Consider the following 19921-nt stretch of genomic DNA (forward strand, 5'->3'; position numbering starts at 1 on the left):
AAGTCGTTGTGTAACTCTGTGTAGATGGGTGGTGGAAGTTGTGAATGGGCGTTTCAAACGTGATTACAAGCTTTTGAGACAAAATTTTTTTAACCGTGGCTCGTTACATTTAATGGATGATTTTCGAATTGCAGCGGCTTTGATTAATCGTTTTCATCCACTGATTCAGGACCGGCCAGATGCTCAAGAAATAATATCACGAGCATTGCATTTTTTTAATGAGCCAAATTATTTAGCCCAGTTTGTTCAGGATTTTAATTCAAATAGGTGTTTTTTTTTTTTTTTTTTTTTTTTGAGGGTGGAAAATCATCCAATGACTTCTCCCGCCTTGGGCGAGGCGAGAGGGAGTGTCAGACTCTTACTGACTAAAAACCACCCCGTTCCTACTCCTGCCCGTCGAGCCGGAGCCCCGGTAAACCCGCTAGGTAGTCCGCAGCTCCGGATTAGGCATCAGCCCTACTGGGCCCCATCTGTGGTGGTCTGATGGCTCTTTGAGGCGCGCGCAGAACGCGACGCGCCGCACGCACGGGTCTGGTTCTGGTCGGGCGGCGAGCTACCCTTGCTCACCGTCCGCAGACCCGCACTTACGGTGGCCGGAGATCGTCGCGCGATCCCCGACGCCCGGAGTGTCTCTCGCGACGGCTGGGGCGTGAGGAGGTTCGTTCTCTCACGCGCCCCGCCTCCTCCTTAGCTAGCATGACTGCTTCGCAGAAGGAGGAGACAGCATCCCAGTCCCCCTCGCTCCGCACCATGGGTCAGTGCCGGACGCGAGAGGGCGCCGTCGCCGACCACATCCCTGAGGACACGGCGGTGCTCAGCCCACGCAGGGCAGACCGCAAGCGTATGTTCCACCGTGTCCTCCGGGCGGTCTTCGCAGTGATGACACCCGGGCGTTTCCTCCCGCCCAATCAGAAACAGGAACCTACCGAAGCTTCCATGTCCGGTAAGCACCTGCGTCAGGCGGTAGGTGAGGACGCCGTGGCGCCTCTCTAGCCACTCCTCAAAGAGGGGACTTACCGCTGCAATGACAGCGAGCCCAGCCCTTGGTTGCGACAGTCGCTGCTGCCATTCCGCCATGAGATCGCGCCGGAGCTCATCCCGCCACGCATTAGTGTCTACACCAATTCAAATAGGTGTAGAACCATGTTTTGTAGGATTGATGGAAATCTACCACAACTGCAGCATTTTCCTTTACTTACATATAATGAATTGGTTTTGATAGCTTTAGGGCCATATCAAGTAAAACAGGCTCGTTCATACTATGGAGAGCATATTCGCGAAAATGGGCTCTATTTAATAGAGGTGTGTCCAGACGTGGAGCATTCACTTGAAATGGTGTCACACATTGGAGGAAACTATCCATTTTTAATAAGGGGTAGAATAAAGTCTAGGCACATTGGCCAAAGACATTATTATACTTATATATTAGTTGATAGAGAGCCTAGCAGTAGTTGTGCAGTTGAATCTATATTAGGATATTACTGCAATTGCATTGTAGGTAATCGAACGGTCGGTTGTTGTTGCCATGTTATGACCATTATATGGTACCTTGGTTGGGCACGCCATCAAGGCAATATTGATCGGCCGGTAGCTTTTCTTGATGATGTATTAGTTACGTTTGAAGACGAATAAGTCAATTTCTTATAACTTGTTTTATTTTATTTCCGATAAACGGTAAGTACGTTACGACCTAAATTAAAATTGGGATTACTAAAGTTGATATTTGTGTTGATATTCCTTCCTTTCATAGCTAAATACCCTGCAATAGTATTTTAATAGTATAAAACACCTAATTTAATTATTTTTACCATTATAACTGCAATTAACCTAAACTGGTACTTAACCTAAAAGTGGTATTTTTTCTTAGATTTACATAAAAACCGCAACTTCTAAAGGCTTTTAATCATGTTTTTAGTTATCACTAATAAAGCAGCAATAGAATGCTACATTTGGCATGCCTGTACAATATACTTTTTTGGTGGGGCAAAGCTCTATAGAAATTCTGGCATTGTATCACGTATTAATATAATTATATGAATGAATGTATGAGAGTATTATAAACGTAAGAGGAGACAAATATAATCAGAAAGTTCCGAACTGTTAAGCTATCGGAAGTTATACGTGTTATTGTGAGTCAACCATAAAATATAGACATTTGCTGACGTGGAATATTTTTTAAACAATTTTAAGGAGAACATTTCCATCATACATGATTTCTGTGTAGCTTTAACAATAAAGGCTGCACACGCAACGGAAGCTTAAAAAATGGAGTAAGTTCTCCTGTTTTCCCAACATTTCCCTTCACTGCTCTGCTCCTATTGATCGTAGCGTGATGAAAAGTATACTATAACCTGCCCAGAAGTATGAAGAACAATTGGACAGTGTTATGTAATAATAGATTAAGCGACACTAGAGCGAATTTTAGAAAATGAGCTTCAAAGATTTTAAAGTTAAAATTGTCACTGTGAGCTCATTATTTATGTTATGTGTATGATTTTATTACTGTAAATGAAAAATGAAGGTGTACGAGGTGTGTTCAAAAAGAATCGCGAATTTTGTGTTTTTTCAAAAATTATTTATTTATTCATGAATATCTATTTTGTGCCCTTCAAAGTAATCCCCATGAGATATTATACACTTGTGCCAACGGTTTTTCCAATCTTCGAAGCACTTCAAAAAATATTTTTTTTTATCTTGTTCAGCTCCTCCTTCGATGCCGTCTTTATCTCGTCAAGCGTAGCGTAACGTGCGTCGTCCTTTCATGGGCCTCTTCAGTTTAGGGAACAAGAAAAAGTCACAGGGGGCCAGATCTGGGGAATACGGTGGCTGAGGCATCATTAGTGTGTTGTTTTTGGCAAAAAAGTCGCGCACAAGCAACGACTGTTTTTGGTCGCAATTGAGCAATTTTGGTACGAATTTCGCGGCGACCCGTCTCATGCCCAAATCATTGATAAAAATCGAACGGCACGAGCCAATCGATATGTTTAGGTCCTCAGCAACTTCTCTAACGGTGATTCGACCATTTTCTCCACTTCATTAATTTTTTCGTCTGTTGTTGAAGTGCTCGGGCGTCCGGCACGCTCTTCGTCGTTCACATCATCTCGGCCTTCTGAGAACATTTAAAAAAAAAATACAACTCAAGTGCTCAAAACAGCCCCTGTAAGTGGTTAATAATACTTGTGTTGGGGTTGTCTCGCTCCTCCCCAGTTTTGATACAATATCGAGACATTTAAAAAATTAAAATCATGATTACTACAAAATTTACATGCATAACTATAACATTATAATCAATAGTTATTATAATAATTTTGTACCATCGATAAACGTTGCTTCGGTCCAAGGTAGCTTCTCCGTATGCCACAGTCAACATTCGGAATGCATCCGGGCACTTAATTTCGTTTTTCACACAAAATTTGATACATGTTCTTTGATCAATTTTTTTTAATAGGTAAAAATCGAAGACGATCCAAAACACGTGCAAGCAAAGCAGCTGTCAACAATTAAGTGAACATTCAAAATGGCCGAGCTTGTCGGCATAAGTGAGAGATATGAGTACCAACACAACGCCACAAAAAAATCGAAATTCGAATATACGTAACCCGCGAAAATTCAAAATTCGCGATACTTTTTGAACACACTATAAGGTTTAGATTAATGCAAAATATATTACAGTGCAGAATATATTTTAAAAGATATAAGCCATTTTTCCGCTTAATTCGTTAATGTATTATAGCTATATTTAGGTAATTAAATTTCTCAATAACGTACTATACGACAATATTGTCGTTTGATTCTTTATTACGATTTATTTCGGGTAAAATAAGATTAAATCCAAATACTTTAATGCAAATTTCTCAAATTAAACAAAAATTATAAAAAATTGGTCAAATACTATAAACAACAACATATGTTCTTGTCTCGCTATGCTTTATCAAACATCAAACTAAAACTCTTTCAATCGGATTTCAATCTCTATTTAAAATAAAACTAATAATTATAATAGGTGGTATCTCGTAATCATTCAACTTCTTAATAGCGTCCAAAATAAACATCTTGTAATAAACTAAAAAACATCTTGTAAGAAACTAAAAAACAATAAACTTAATATTAAAAAACGGGATATTTCTTGTTTCTAAACAAAAATTATAAGAAATCTCTATTTAAAATAAAACTCGTAATCATTCAAATAAACATCTTGTAAGAAACTAAAAAACATTAATAAACTAAAAAGACCTTAATATTAGAACTCGAAACGGGATATTTACCATGTTTTTCTGTTTCTATGAGTTTCCGATATTTCAATTCATCCGTGATCATAGCGCTTGCAACAGTGCCGAAATATATAAACGTCGACCCATTAAATGTATAAAAAAAAACATGGTAAATATCCCGTTTCGAGTTCTAATACTAGTGTTAGTGACCGTGTCAGTATAAAAACTAAAAAGACCCTTTTTCAACACAAAAAAAAATTAAAAACTAATCTTCGTCTTCTATATCCCGACGGAATCCCAGCCGTGGTTTTAAAAACCTGTGCGCCTGAGTTGTCTCCAATCCTGACACGCCTGTTTCGCCTTTCCTTGGAGACGGGTCAAGTGCCGGTTGCATGAAAGCTGGCCAACGTGCAGCCTGTGCCCAAAAAAGGTAGTCGTGCCGACCCTAATAATTACCGACCTATCTCGGTCACGTCCATACTTTGCAAGAGTATGGACGTGAGCTTAACAACAGGCTCCTGGCATACCTTGAAGGTAACGACTTCCTCAGCGATCGGCAGTATGGGTTTCGCCGCAACCGATCTACTGGGGACCTTCTTGCGTATGCCACTCACATTTGGAGCGAGGCCATCGAGAAGCACGGGGAGGCATTAGCGGTCTCGCTCGATATATCTAACGCCTTTGACAGGGTATGGCACGACAGCCTTATCGGAAAGCTTCCTGCGTATGGACTTCCCGCTGATCTGTGCAGATGGATTGCAGACTTCCTGACGGATCGGTCAATTCGAGTAGTCATCGATGGCTGCTCGTCTGACCAATTTGGCATCAACGCCAGAGTCCCTCAGGGGTCAGTACTTTCAGCAACGCTCTTTTTGCTGCAAATCTTTGGGTATGCAGATGACAGCACAGTTGTTGAAAGGTATGTGTCCGATGCGCGGACTAGCGGAACACAGATCCGAACTCTAAGAGAATCAATGGTCGAACGGTTGAACTCGTCCTTGAAGGCGGTTTCCGATTGGGATGACGCCAACTTGGTCAAGTTCAACGCTACCAAAACCCAGGCGTGTCTATTCTCTGCCAAACGGAGTCAATTTCCGCTGGCTCCTACTTTCCGAAATGTATCCGGTTCCAATATCGGATCATCTGGAGCTTCTGGGCGTAACTCTATCGCCAACGCTAAACTTCGGCTCTTATACAGAGTCGAAGGCGCATTTGGCTGGTAGAAAGCTGGGTATCCTCTCGAAGGTGAGACGGTACTTCACACCGAAACAACTGCTGAGCCTGTACCAAGCGCACACTGAGTAGCTGTCAGGATCAGTTGTCAGCAGAAGGTCTAAGCAGTTGGCAGTTTGCGTATCGACATCAGGCACCCTTGTGGCCTCGTGGACTAGCTGGGTCAGGCCAAGCGTCAGCGCAAGCTTACGCATCTCCCTCCCAGCATGGTCAGTGCACTGGTAAGGGAACAGCCACTCCTGGTGATGGGCGTTAAAGTCCCCCAATAACACCAACTGGGCCGAAGGGTACCTCTGCCGAGCTGCATCCGCCGCCTCCACTAGGTATTGCGCTAATCTGGTCGTGTCCAAATCTCCGCTGTGCGACCGATAGACACAGGCATAAAGCGTTTTCTTCATGCCTGTGTCCATCAGTATCCACAATGTAGAGTAATTGGGGTCTTCAAAGTCTCGGAGACGCCGGTAACAGACGCCGTTCTGGACGTACAGGCATACGCCTGCACGGACAACAAAATTGTGCTCCAGGGTAAAACCTGGGTAGTTACGATAAGAACCGTCGGACGGACATCTGATCTGGGTCTCCGAGAGAGACAAGAGCATAGGGTACTCGGTCTCTAGATGGTGATGGACCGCATTGATATTTGAGTGCAACCCTCGAATATTTGAAAGGTGCACTTTGAGGGAGAGGGAGTGCAACCGCTGTTGTACCCTTTTTTTGCTCTTGCTTTCATGGCAGGAGTGTAAGGTTGCTGAGAGGATGGCAGTGAAATGTTCCTCTACACAGGCGACCCCAGACGCGCACTGCAGTTAGCTACATCATTGGAAGGCCAGCCTGGAGACTGCGGGGACGCCCGAGCCCCCCCATGAATATCCATCGGGCCCTCTCGTCCGGTCGCCAACCGGCACGATGATGTATTCATGGGATTTTTCGCTAGATGGCGGGGAAGCCTTTCACGTGTGGCTAGCACGCTAATTAGGCCCCCAACTATCTGCGGTCGGCCAGCGGTGCACCGTGCCTCGGATCCCGCTACCCTCCGCGACTGGCCACCCGATGAAGCCACACCAGCGCGCGCCAGATCGCTCTACCCATAGTGGAACAAACATTTCGACCCATCCTCTCATGCGGCGTCACCGAGCATCGTGGCGGAACACGGCTAGGCCGCTTGGCGACACGGTTTTGCTCGGTGGGTGGTCATAATGCCGTCGACCGAAGCCTACCACCAAAGTGTCACCTGGTCAGCACCACCCAGAGGCCACGTGTAGGGGTTCATTTTTATGGACTCTCCTTCGGACTAGGGTGACTCAGCCTCCAAAAATTTATTTATTAGTGTGGAAACCCAAATTAGTTAGTAAACCTTAGAATTTGTCGATTTATTTAGAGTGCTGATAATTTGGTGCAGTGCTAGCGTTTGGGTAATTTCCCTATATCAAAGAAATGTGATTCTGATTGACAAACTTTTTTATTCTATTTTGATGTTTTCAGGTTTCTTGTATTAGTATAGGATCCCGACATAGAACGACCTTCACCGAGATGTTTATTTAATGAAACATATTTTATATTAAAGTTAACATCTCAATAAACATATTGCAAATGGGTTGCCTAACAAATTTCAGTCCAGACTAAGATTAATTAATTACTCAAAAAATAAATATTTTAGAACATTTCACCGGTGTGATTATTAAACAAATTCTATACCAATCGAAAGTATGAAGCCCATAGAATATGCAAACGTTAGGTTGCCTATTCTTTTCCGGTCACAACTATTGGGTTGCCAGGTATAAACAGGTAAATAACAACAAGCATTTTGCACCGGTCTGTTTATTAAATAAAATTTATATGAAAATAAAGATTAGTTCATTACGAACACGGTGGTATAGGGTTGCCTGCGAAAAATCAGTCCAGAATCCCGGTTGTCGAATTTTGGAAATGCAGCGTCGTGTATACAGCATATCGGCGCGGTGGCAGTAGATATGGGTCGTACTAGGTAAATTTGGGACAAGGTGCACCTATTCTTAGTATTTAAAAATACGTGATCGTATCAATTATTACGTACCGAATGTGGTCATGGTGCACGTACTTATTCCATAATAGTCTTTAATTCCATACTATGACTCGACTCGACATAATATAGGTAATATGGGATCATTGTCTTACGATTTTTTTATACGTACAACATCACCAAATCGTCGCTGTGACATCGAAATCAGTCAGAATCAGCGATAACATTAGGTACTGGGTAGATACTAATCGGACTTCATTACTTCGTAATACTTCGTCCCGTTGAGACTAGGTGGCACTTATTCGCATCGAGTATTCTGGGATCGAATGATCATTGACTAGTCTTGCGTATTGAAAGATAAAGATGGGAAGACTACAGAATAGCGTGGTTAAAAAAGGACAGAAATATGTTCTTGCACAATACGCGTCCGCATCGCGTTACCTTTTTATGCACTTTAAATTAGGGTTTAAATTCAAGTGACTGACGAACGAATGAAATGCAATGCAAATACGTTACGCGATAGGATAGGAGCAGTTGGATTTTGCAATACTTCATGATACTGGGTACTGTCAAAGTGAGAACAGGTGCCGCCTAGTATCGAAATCTACCTGTTCTTGGGATCTGTTCTAATAAATACGACTCATCTCATAGGTGGCAGTGCAAGGGTGACGCGGTGGTGGTATCGTGAACACGTACCCTAACGCACGTCTGGTTGTCCCATACCTATCAAAAAACAAAAAACAGAGTTGTGTAAATCCTCTGATCAGAGTGCCAAGCACGAATAACTGTCGCATTCGTAATGTAAATGTATCGAGACGACGATACGTCATGAGTCGTTAACGGAGTGTGGCAGCACGAAGCCTATCCTTTCAACTATCGAGAGCTCGAATCGAATTCGATAGTGACGTCATGCTAATGTAAACTAGAGAAGCAGCCAAGTGAACGATTTGAATGACTTGTTGAACATAAAGATTTCGTCTGAAAACTAAATTAAATTTTAAATATATTTCCACCTTTGTCTACACGTTTTACGACATAATATTTAGGAAATAAATATTAATTATGTGTAAAAAGTTCTTAAAGCGAGTTAAAAGAAATATAACATGACATTATCTATGAAAAAACTAAGTACTTAGTTTCATAAATTTATATATTTTTTTTATGATTTCCGAACGTCGTATTTGACATTACCGCCGACATTTGCCGGTTGATTGTTTGCAAATATTGTTTGTTACATTTAAAACTTTAAAACAAAGTATAAAATGAGGACAAGTCAACTCCAATATAAGATAATGGTGGAATTCATGGAAAGGTAAGTTTTATAATAAAAAAAATCAAAATTTTCGTTTGACTAGATCCTTGTTTGTGCTGGAAAATAATTTAATGTGTTTCAATTTCTAATGTCAGGAATGGAGATTTGTCTAAACCCTCGGGCGGCCCCCGGGGTCGCAGTTACATCCAGGCCAAATCGAAGGAGCTCACCTCAAAATTAAATAGTGAAGGCTCGGGAGAACCTAGGTCTGAGGAAAAGTGGAGAAAAGTATGTTAACTCGTACATTTTTATTATTACTTGCTTTGCACCTATATGTTTGTGTTACATTTCCTGTTTTTGCTTGGAAACTTCTGCTTCATTTTTCATTTTTTTTATTTTGCTAAGATTTGGAGCGATTACAAAAATAATTGTAAAAAGAAGTGTGCGAAAATTAGCAGGGCAGCTAATGGCATTGGTGGTGGGCCTGCACTCCAATTATGTTTGACTGACCTTGAAAACAGGGTCATGCAAATAGTTGGAGTGCAAGCGGCTACTGGCATGGCAGTGCAAGAAGCTGGCTTTAATTTGGTTTGCTTATTACATTATTTAAGTTTTATCTAATTATTAAGTTAATATTGATTAGTTGATGATTATATAAATCTGATTACAGGTGGAAGATGGTGATGGGACAGAGGCTCTAACTGCAACCATAATAATTGAAGAACAAAATAAGGGTAAAATAAATAAATATTCTGTTTTGTTCACACATGTAGCGCATTGTACACCATAACATATTGTCAGCTTGGTGAAAATGCATACTGCAGACAGAGTCCGTGTCCATAATATGGCAAAAAGTGAACATACTCACAGTCAACAGCGGACAATATGTTCATGTCCTTGCCTTTAATATTTGATGTATTATGTTTATCTTTTTACAGATTGGAATATTCCTGGGACCAGCAGCGAGATAACTGTATTCCCACCATTCACCGTTCCCCACGAAGCCTGCCCTTCGCCAGTGCCTCCACCAACACCACCAACCACCAATCCTCCAATCGAGGAAGAGAGCTGGAAGCCTCCACCAGCGAAAAAGTCCAAAGCTAGTTTAATTAAAATGTGTGTAGAGAATGACAAGAATGCTAGAGAGTATGCTAGGGAGCGTGAGAAAAGATATGATATGATAGAACAAGAGCGTTTGGATTTGCGACGAGAGGAGTTAAGAATAAGAGAGATGGAGATACAAGAGAGGGTAAGACAGAGAGATGCAGAGCTCTCTTTACAGGCTCAGTGGCAGGAAATTACGAAAGAGGCACAGGAGGTTTTAAAAAAATTTTTAGAAAAATAGGAAGATTAGGGTATTGATGTATTGATAATTTTATTTTAAGGGTTAAGATTAGGTTAAATTAGTTTTTAAGGTAGTTAAGTTAGTTATATATACATTTTATTAATTAATTTAAGTTAGTTATATATACATTTTATAATAAAACACTTGAATTATGTATGAAGTCTATTCTGGCAACCAAAATGTTGCGAAGTGCCCTTCCTCTAACCAAATCATCTCCTCTTTCATTTTCATGATTTGCCTCAGTAGAGGTATCAGGCGAACCTTGTGGGTGGGTTGTTGTGGTTGTTTCTGATTGTGGCTCAGGTACATTAAAATTAATAGCCAAATTGTGTAAGACACAGCAAGCCATTATGATTTTCGCACATTTTTCAGGGGTATAATGCAGTGTGCGGTCTTTGGACAAGCATCGCCACCGGTTTTTCAGGCGTCCAAACGTGTTTTCGACCATAAACCTGGTTTTTCCGTGCGCCACATTATATTTGGACGCAGGAGTTCCCTCTACCGCATCCAAAATGGGCGTCATTAGCCATCGTCGCTGAGGGTAGCCAGAATCACCTGTAAAAAAATACATATATTATTAAAAAAAAACATAATGCTTACAGTTTTACCCCCTGCTCGGCTCAATGATTTCATCTTATCATAAAATTATGTAGAATGTCTATGTACTTACCTAACAACCATACTTGTTCATGGTTCCGGTGTAACTCCTGCATGTAACTATTGGCTCCACTGTTATCCCAAATGAAGGCATCATGCGTGGCTCCTTCATATTTGGCATTTACATTTAATATCTGGCAGTCACTGTCACAAATCTAAAATGAAATCAAAATCATTACAAATCTTTCAATTCATTTTCATAACCTTGCCACAAGTACCTACTAATTGCTTAGTTGTGAGGGTTAAGTCATACTTACCATTTGCACATTCAGAGAATGGAAATGTTTTCGGCAGTAAAACAAATGTTCCCTCTCCTTGTTTGGTGTAAAAATATAAAAGTGGCAGCCATCAATACATCCTACCACACCAGGAAAGCCATACTTGGAAAAAAATCTGCAACAAAACAATTATACATACATAATTGATTCTCTTTATTTACCTTTACACTTGTTATGTACATTTTTAAATATTTCTATAAAAATATGGAAAGCAGTATTCTACCAGTAATGGGAGATTCTACTTATAATTAAAATATAATAATATTTATTTAAACCAAGTTATTTTCTTATTAATAACAATTTACAGTGTTAACATAGGTAATGTTCATGTGATACTAACTTGTTTTTTACTGCATCTCTTTCAAGTCTTGACTTTGGGAATTTTATAAAAGTGTTTAATATCCTAGGGGATATAAGTGCTTCAGTCACTTCTTTGACACATTTGCTTACAGTGGTTTGGCCCAAATACTTAGCATTGCCAACCAAACGCTGGTAAGATCCAGAGGCATAAAAGGATAGCGCACTAAGAACCTGTAACATTATTATTAATTATATAATAATTTAATAAATTATTTACATAATTTGATGTAAATCAGTAACAGCACAGAATCAAAAACCATGCTCAGTATATGGTAATAGACTCACTTCCCCTTACATACCTACTTACTCATAACAGTGAAAGGAAATGTGATATTGAACAAATGTTATGTTTTAACTTTTATTCCATCCATTTAGTACTATTACCTATTTACTTTATTGGCAAGATTCTTACCTTAAGCTCAAAACTGACTCTTGAACTTGCTTTCAAATTCGATTTTGCTTTTAATTGTTCACAAAGGAACTTGAAAGCATCTTTAGTCAGCCTGTACCTGTTTTTAAACTCAGTGTCGGTCATATCCATTGGATTTACCGACTTTCTGAGTATAGTTCGGCGTCTGATTTCGCTGCAACAATTAGTTGATTCGTATTATTTTCTGTGTGAGTGAAAAAATATAATTTGGATAGTTAGGTACTTACGTAGTTTCTCTTAAAACCTCTTCTCCAAGTAAAATAGCAGCAATCAAAGTACATGTTGTACTTTGCTGATACAACGGCGGTCTTGGCATTTTATAAAAGCTCACAATAACTAAATCTCACAATAACTATAATATTTTTATGTTATTTGTACCTTTCTCACCGTCAAATTCTGAGTGACAAATGTTTCGAGTCGTTTCGATAGCCAGCCTTCGAAATGTACGTTACCGGACGTCAAAAGCTCGTTCGTGCTTCCAATTTATATCAAAATGTTCTAGGTTTCGATAGCAATACGATACGATTACTATAGGATAGTTGTCAAAAACATTCGTGCTTGCGACATTTAGTTCCTTTTACGCACGGTAGGGGCGCTGTTCAAATCTCATAGAAAATTCTTTCGATTGCGATACGAACACTTTCTCGATAGTTTTCGTGCTTAGCACACAGTACCTCTACCATGAGTTTGAAGCAATAGTATTTGACGATAGTCGCTAGCGACGACGTAAATTTTTTGTATGGCAAATTTTAGTTCCACAGGTGACCGGTAGAGGCGTTGTAAAATTTGCTACCTATACAAAAAATTTACATCGTCGCTAGCGACTATATACAACTACTATTCCTTCAAACTCATGTACCTCTGTACAGAGGTGTGATGCCATGCGATATGATGCACGGCATGTCAACTGTCAACACGCAACATGGTATTTGAGCACAAAATGTTCTTTAGTGTAACGACACGACCCTTGCACCGTCACCGCGCCGATATGCTGTATACACGACGCTGACAAATCTTTATTTTCATATAAATTTTATTTAATAAACAGACCGGTGCAAAATGCTTGTTGTTATTTACCTGTTTATACCTGGCAACCCAATAGTTGTGACCGGAAAAGAATAGGCAACCTAACGTTTGCATATTCTATGGGCTTCATACTTTCGATTGGTATAGAATTTGTTTATAATCACACCGGTGAAATGTTTAAAAATATTTTTTTTTTTCAATAATTAATTAATCTTAGTCTGGACTGAAATTTGTTAGGCAACCCATTTGCAACATATTTATTGAGTTGTTAACTTTAATATAATATATGTTTCATTAAATAACCATCTCGGTGAAGGTCGTTCTATGTCGGGATCTTAGGCTATATAAAGGGTTTTTCAACAAGAACTTTGTTTTTAATTAGAGCAATACCAAGAACGTGGCAGTTTTTGATATTTAATTTTTGGCGGTATTCGTAGTAGGTGCTTTGGCAATTGCTACAATGAATTCAATTTCGCTCAAAAATCGCATTAAAATAATACAAATTCACTATGAAAATGGTCGTTCTGTTAAAGTTACATTTCGTAAAATTCGTGATATTTTCGGGCAACATAATCGTCCTTCTGAGATCGCTATCAAGAATTTGGTCGCGAAATTTGAGTCGACAGTCTCGGTACAAAATGTGCCAACACCAACACGTGTTTGACCGAGTCGTTCAACAGAAAACATCGCTGCCGTGAGCCACAGTGTTGAAGAAGATCAAAAATGATCAATTTCACGACGTTCTCAACAATTGGGGTTATCCAAAAGCACAACATGGCGAATTTTACTAAAGGATTTGGCTTTGAAGCCTTACAAGATTCAACTGGTGCAGGAATTGAAGCTGAACGACCATTCAAATCGCCGTAGAATATCCTAAAGCAATTATTGAGAAGCCTTTGCATGCTCAACGTGTCACTGTGTGGTGTGCTATGTGGTCTGGAGGTGTGATTGTTAGGAAAGTGATTAAAAATTTTAATGAATAGATCAACATCTGTCAGCGTGGTCCTGGTGGACATTTTTCAGATATCATTTTTCATTCATAATTGCCAAACTTTTCTCTTTTTAATACAATAAAAATTTTATTCATTTTCCACCAAATTCTTTATTTTATTTTGTTTTAAAAAACAAAGTTCTTGTTGAAATACCCTGTACAAATCACATGCAAAAGGGGTCGAGGCTTATAATAAGACCTTTCACAACCATGAAGTGTGCAAATATATATGGGAATATTTCATACTACAAGTATAATTAGTCTGGCCATAAATACTGTTACACTTAAAAATAAAAAAAATATATTACATTTGAATTTCGAATCTGTCATTTTTATACGATTGTTAATTGTGTTTTCTCATTTTGGCGCAAATACATTGTACAATATTAAAATGGAGTGGGGTGATAAAGAGAACCGAATCGCTGTGATTGCATTACATAAAGTAGGTATGGAGCCAAATGCAATTTTTAAAACTCTCCATACACGTGGTATTGTACCGGGCTATTAATAGGTACAATGAGACTTCCTCTGTTTATGACAGAAAAAGATCTGGCCGTCCACATAATGTTCGTACAAAAAACAAAATGACCGTATTTATGCCCAAAGCTCTAAGGAAGCTTCCCAATTAATCGACAGAGTGCAACGTGGACATTATCCGACTTCAGTGATGGTTTGCTGGAGTGTTAGCTATGAAGGAGTGACTGAGCCATATTTTTGTGAAAAAGGTATCAAAACACCCAACAAACATTATGGCTGCAAATAGAGCTTACTTTAGAACCTAAAGTGTTATGAAGGTAGAATAGTAGCTGCAATTATAGATTCAGGCGCCAAAAGAGTGTTAGTAATAAAATATAACGCTTATAGTAACAAAGCAGGTTTATAAGAGCAATATATGGAGGTTAAACGCGTAGAGCAGCGATTATTATCCCTACAATACAGACCAAAGCTTCTGTGTTATAGCTTTGAGCGAATTTTACGACTATAAGATCTATATAAGAAATTAACATTTACTATTAACTTCTAAAGTTCTAAGCAAGCTACCACAAACTCTTTCGGAGCGCTGATAGTTGCACAAAAGGAGCATTTAACGCTACTAGCTCTACAATGGTGTTCATTAAATCTTTTACAACACCAAACTCCTAAAGTGATACAAAACTCCCTTGTATGATTTAGGGCTGAATAGTAGCGATATTTCTCCCTATTATAGAACTTGTAGTGTCAAATATAGCTTCTATATTACTTAAGGTTGAATTATTGAGTTCGTTACCACTTTAGTACCTCTAATTGGTCACGTGACGAACGTAAAATGGCGTCGCAACATAGTTCCTCTCAAAAGCGTTTTAAAACTTGGAAAATTCAAAGTAGAACCGGTGGAAATAGACGGAAAATTTTGAAAGATTATCGTAATATTTTAAACTACAACGTTGCAAATGCAAACTTATCGCCAGATAACCTGAATGAGAATGGAAGTGTCACTACACGCGGTCAAGTGGGGAACTTACTTGAAGATGAAGGTTCCGCATGTAATGGAAGTGATATCGCAACTGCAAGTTTTGATGTTTCTGAAGAGGACCGATGTTATTACTCATTGAGTAGTGATGATGAGGATGATCCGAGTGAATATATTAAGAATCTTCATTTTAGTGAAAAATTGAGGGCATGGTCCATTGAGAAAAATATTACACAAACTGCTATGAAAGATTTGCTGTTAATCTTAAATGACAGATTTGGCATGATTCTACCAAAAGATCCTCGAACTCTTTTACAAACACCAAAAAATATTTTAATAAAATATTTTATGGTATATATGTATTCAAATCACAAATCTTTTTAATTTGGCAAATCAAACGATAAAAAACAATTTAGCACTCGTTCAGCTATGAGATACGTGTACTAGTCATCCGTAGGCTAGGTAGGGTTTTTGGAAAATAACTACGGATCCCCAAATTCATGCGGCCACCATTTTTAGATACCTAATGAAGTTAAGTAAAAACCGTAAAACGTACTAAACGAAAACTTAATACAATGAAGATATTTATTTTTCTAGCGTTCTAATACCAGGGTCCCGACACAAGTCAATAGGCAAAGTTTTGTTACATATTTAGTAAAAAAATGTTTTTCTCCATGTGAAGCAAAACATTTTATTAGATAAATACACAACAAAGAGTGGGCGCTTCAATTATTTGCCAATAATATATACACATATTCACAGTAAACTTACCTTCGCAATGAAAATTCCGCTTCAGCTTCCACTAACAACGATTTAAAATAATACACCCAACTCCGCCATTTATTTTCGTAAACACAAAATGTGTTATGTTTGTTTGATAAATCTTCATTCATTTAACATATTGCAACGTTATAAAATAAAACATACCGCATTAGCCGGCTATGAAAAAAAGTAAATTAGACGCTAAAATTTCTTATTGTAGATCTATACTGCAACTCAAGGTGTTACAATTTACCTTATTGCCACCCTCTAACCGCTCAAACAGTAAGTAAGGTACATCATAGATCTACTATGCCACTTACGGAGTTTATATTCATACATTTGCTCCCTTTATAGCGCTCAAAGCAGCATGTAGCTCTACCATACCGCTTGAGGAGTCACTAGTCACTTAAATACTACTCTTACAGCGCTTTAAGTCTCAGTTAGCGCTACTGAACCTCCACAATTGCTCTACTATAGCTCTTAAATTCATTCTGTAACTCCACTATATCGCCACTGTGGAACCTAAGGCTATAAGAACTTGTGCCCAATCCAGGGGTATAATAGAGTTATAGCTCGCTATAACTCCTATGTGATAGCACTTATTGATGACCTTAGGATCTGTTTAGCTCCTTTATATAGCTGTTATAACTCTTATATTAGCGCTTAATGTTAGTTGGGCATCGGCACAAGTGTATCAACATACCATTCTTGAGAAAGTAGTTAAGCCTCTTAACATCACCATGTTCAATAACTAAGTATGGTCCTTCCAGCAAGTCCCGGCGCCGGGTTATAAAGCTCGGTCCACGCAGTCTTGGTTGGAAGGGAACGTTTCGGACTTCATCAGAGCTGAAGACTGGCCATCGTCTCGTCCCGATCTTAATCCACTGATTATGATTTATGGCCAGTTTTAGAGAGTATAGCTTGCTCTAAACGCCATGATAATTTGGAGTCCCTAAAAGAATCTATACGATCGGCAGTGAAGAATTTTCCCATGGTGAGAGAAATTTTGCGAGTTTCTATTGATAACTGACCTCAACATTTAAAGGACTGTATTGCAGACAATGGAGACCACTTCGAATAATCTTTTTATAATTTTAGTTGTTGTATATTTATGTATTTAACTAACACACTATCAAAGTAATAAATTTCATATTTTATTTATTATATTTGCAGTTATTTTTTTTTTTATTACAAGATTTATGGCAAGACTAGGTCGTTTGTGGCATGTTCGACCGAATTCTAGAAAACGACTGTATCACATTGTACTAAAACTGGACTATCATCACTGATACGACTACTGTAACTAACCTCACCGCGTATCGTCATAGGATGCTTGTAAATGATGAGAAAGATAAACAAATAAAACATCATGATTTGGCTCACGAGGTTGTCGACATGTGGAAAGTGGATGGTCGTGTCGGTCAATAGGTTTATTAATACCTAAGAGCGTCTACAACCACGCATTCGACGAAAAGCCATGACACACTTTCCGGGAGACCTGCCTTCTGCATCAATCCCTCGATCTATCCGCCCAACGCCAGCCTTCTTATTTTTCCCTAAGGTGGTGCTTTATTACGCCAAAATGTGTGTGCTTTTGCTTGTTTGCTTATGGTGCTGAGTTTAGTTTTTTTTCTTTGCCAACAGCCTAATCGCGCAAGTAAAATTATTGATTTAGTGCCGAATGAACATGCACCTTCCGATGCTAGCGAAATATCAGATTTCGAAACTGAATTACTTGATGCACGTACTAATTCTTCCACCCCGCTATCTACTCTCGCACCATCAATTGCATCTTCCCTTGCTAACCTAACAATAGATACATCCGATGAAGAATTGAACTCTGAAGATGCTAATATTATACCAGATTCTATCGTGCGTGAAATGGGCAACTCCATTTATGAAAATGTTTCATCCCTATCTGCTATTCCTTCATTGCCTGCAACGCCTATAACCCCTACAAGATCTAGGAAACCACCCACAGTCAAAGCCAAAATACGAAAAAACGCCAATAAATTTCAGCTGACTTACTAGTGGAGAGTAGCTTAATTCCGTCACCAAGCGACAATAGAAAAGATGATGGTGGATGATGATTACATATACCTGCCAAAAGATGATTTACCTTGGAATTTCTTTCACCTTTTTTTTTCAAGATATTCTTACTAGTATTATAGAGCAAACCAACTCACATTCAATTCAACAAACCGGCAAGTCAATTCAACTAACCGACGAAGAATTTAGAGACTTTTTAACTATCCATGTTCTTACTCTTAGGGGTATTGTTTTAATGCCTTCTTATTTTGATTATTCACGTCTCCCGCGTATCCTCCGGGCAATCAGAAACAGAATGTAGCCTACTTAGAGTTCATTAATAGTAATTAATAACTAAAAAATAGTCATGGATATTCAGGTACAGACACAAATGTATGTGACTGGTACCACAATGTGTGATCTTTTTATCTATTCACAAGCCATAAATGGTGGCGTATCTGTACACGTTCACCGTGATTATGATTTTGATTATATTATAAAGTGTATTATTTTATGTTAGACTGCCTCGTTGGCCGAGTGGTTGCAAGTGCGACTGCCGGGCAAGGGGTCTCGGGTTCGATTCCCGGGTCGGGCGAAGTATTACTGGGCTTTTTTCGGTTTTTCGAAAATTTCTCAGTGGTAGCACGGAGTCTGGAAATGTGCCCGGTATATGGCAATAGGCTCACCACCTATTACATGGGACTTACAAAATAAATTGTGAAAAGTGGGTGTGTATTGTACAGTGGCATTATGTGCCATAATGTGCACCTCTGCCTACCCCTTCGGGGATTAACGGCGTGACGATATGTATGTATGTATGTATGGCAATGTTTATACATATGTTTAGGTTGTCTGCACTGCAAATTTATTATGTTCCAATGTTGGTCACACTGATGTGTTCTGTTTTTAATTTATTCGTTTGTTATTTGTTTTACATCGATATGTTCTGTTCTGGAAAAATGTCAAATGTGTGCTATGTAACTCAGATGAGAAAGATATTAATAAAGTAAAGTTCCACTAGATCTGCCTATCTTTGTCTCTAAAACAACAGGTTATGGGCCCAGTCCATAAATCTGTTTGTTTTTAGATTGGCGTTGGCGAAATATTGGCGAGAAGGAAAGTAAGGGTATCTCGCAGCGGCGTGGTGCACGACCGCATGCTTGGGACATCGTCGAGAGGAAAATACTTGTTCGGTGAGAAGTGAATGGATTAATACAATAATAGATAACGTTTGTTCCGGAACTGAAAACGAACCTTTTCTCAGTAAATCGTGCTACAGATAGAGGTTATGTCATCCTGACAGATGACAGTTCGTGCAAATTTTATAAATCAATCAAACTTTGTGCGGTGGCGAAAAGAATTGGAAGCTCATATTATTTGGATTTACGCTATGTGAGTAATTGTGACATCGCGAGTACTGCGAAATTAGTTCCGAACGATCTGAATGAGTGGCACAGAAGATTGGCACATCAGAACCTTTACCTACGTAAAAGATATCTTACGGTCTTCCGTATTTAACCTCTATGTTGTTCTTACAACATAGAGGTTAAACAAACATCCAAGCCAGTGTGTGAGAGTTGTTTGGTTGGAAAAATACATGGATTAGCGTTCAGCAACAGTGAATTCAAGAGTACTAAGACATGTGAGCTAATCCATGCTGATACCTGGGGTACTACGTCCGAACGGCCCAAATCGAATGGCCCATGGGCCGTTCGGACGTAAACAAAAATCAGCTACGTCCGAATGGCCCACTCAAGGAAAAAAAGAAGGAAAACAAATGAGTAGTTAAAATAAATGAAAAATTATTAGAAAGTACATTCGCAAACATTATATTAACATAAAAAAAAAATATTATTAATATTTTTAATATATTGATATATATATTTATGTATATATTTT

At 39.0% G+C, this 19921-nt stretch overlaps 2 protein-coding genes across 2 annotated transcripts; one reads left to right on the plus strand and one right to left on the minus strand.

The window, feature by feature from the left end:
• Nucleotides 1-7682: 7682 nt before the first annotated feature.
• Nucleotides 7683-10194, plus strand: LOC118267450 (uncharacterized). The gene is made up of 2 exons (XM_050704611.1): nt 7683-9305; nt 9619-10194. Exons 1-2 carry the CDS (start codon nt 9029-9031, stop codon nt 10038-10040), a joined length of 699 nt encoding a protein of 232 aa, XP_050560568.1. The 5' UTR covers nt 7683-9028; the 3' UTR covers nt 10041-10194.
• A 436-nt stretch (nt 10195-10630) lies between these two features.
• On the minus strand, nt 10631-11556 carry LOC118267441 (putative nuclease HARBI1). Its single transcript, XM_050704016.1, has 3 exons — nt 11316-11556; nt 10955-11090; nt 10631-10852 (listed from the first exon to the last, which is right to left on the minus strand). The coding sequence occupies exons 1-3, from the start codon at nt 11513-11515 to the stop codon at nt 10670-10672; spliced, it is 519 nt and encodes a 172-aa protein (XP_050559973.1). The 5' UTR covers nt 11516-11556; the 3' UTR covers nt 10631-10669.
• Nucleotides 11557-19921: the final 8365 nt, after the last annotated feature.

Source organism: Spodoptera frugiperda, chromosome 25, assembly GCF_023101765.2.
Source record: "Spodoptera frugiperda isolate SF20-4 chromosome 25, AGI-APGP_CSIRO_Sfru_2.0, whole genome shotgun sequence".
Classification (NCBI taxonomy): Eukaryota; Metazoa; Arthropoda; class Insecta; order Lepidoptera; family Noctuidae; genus Spodoptera; species Spodoptera frugiperda.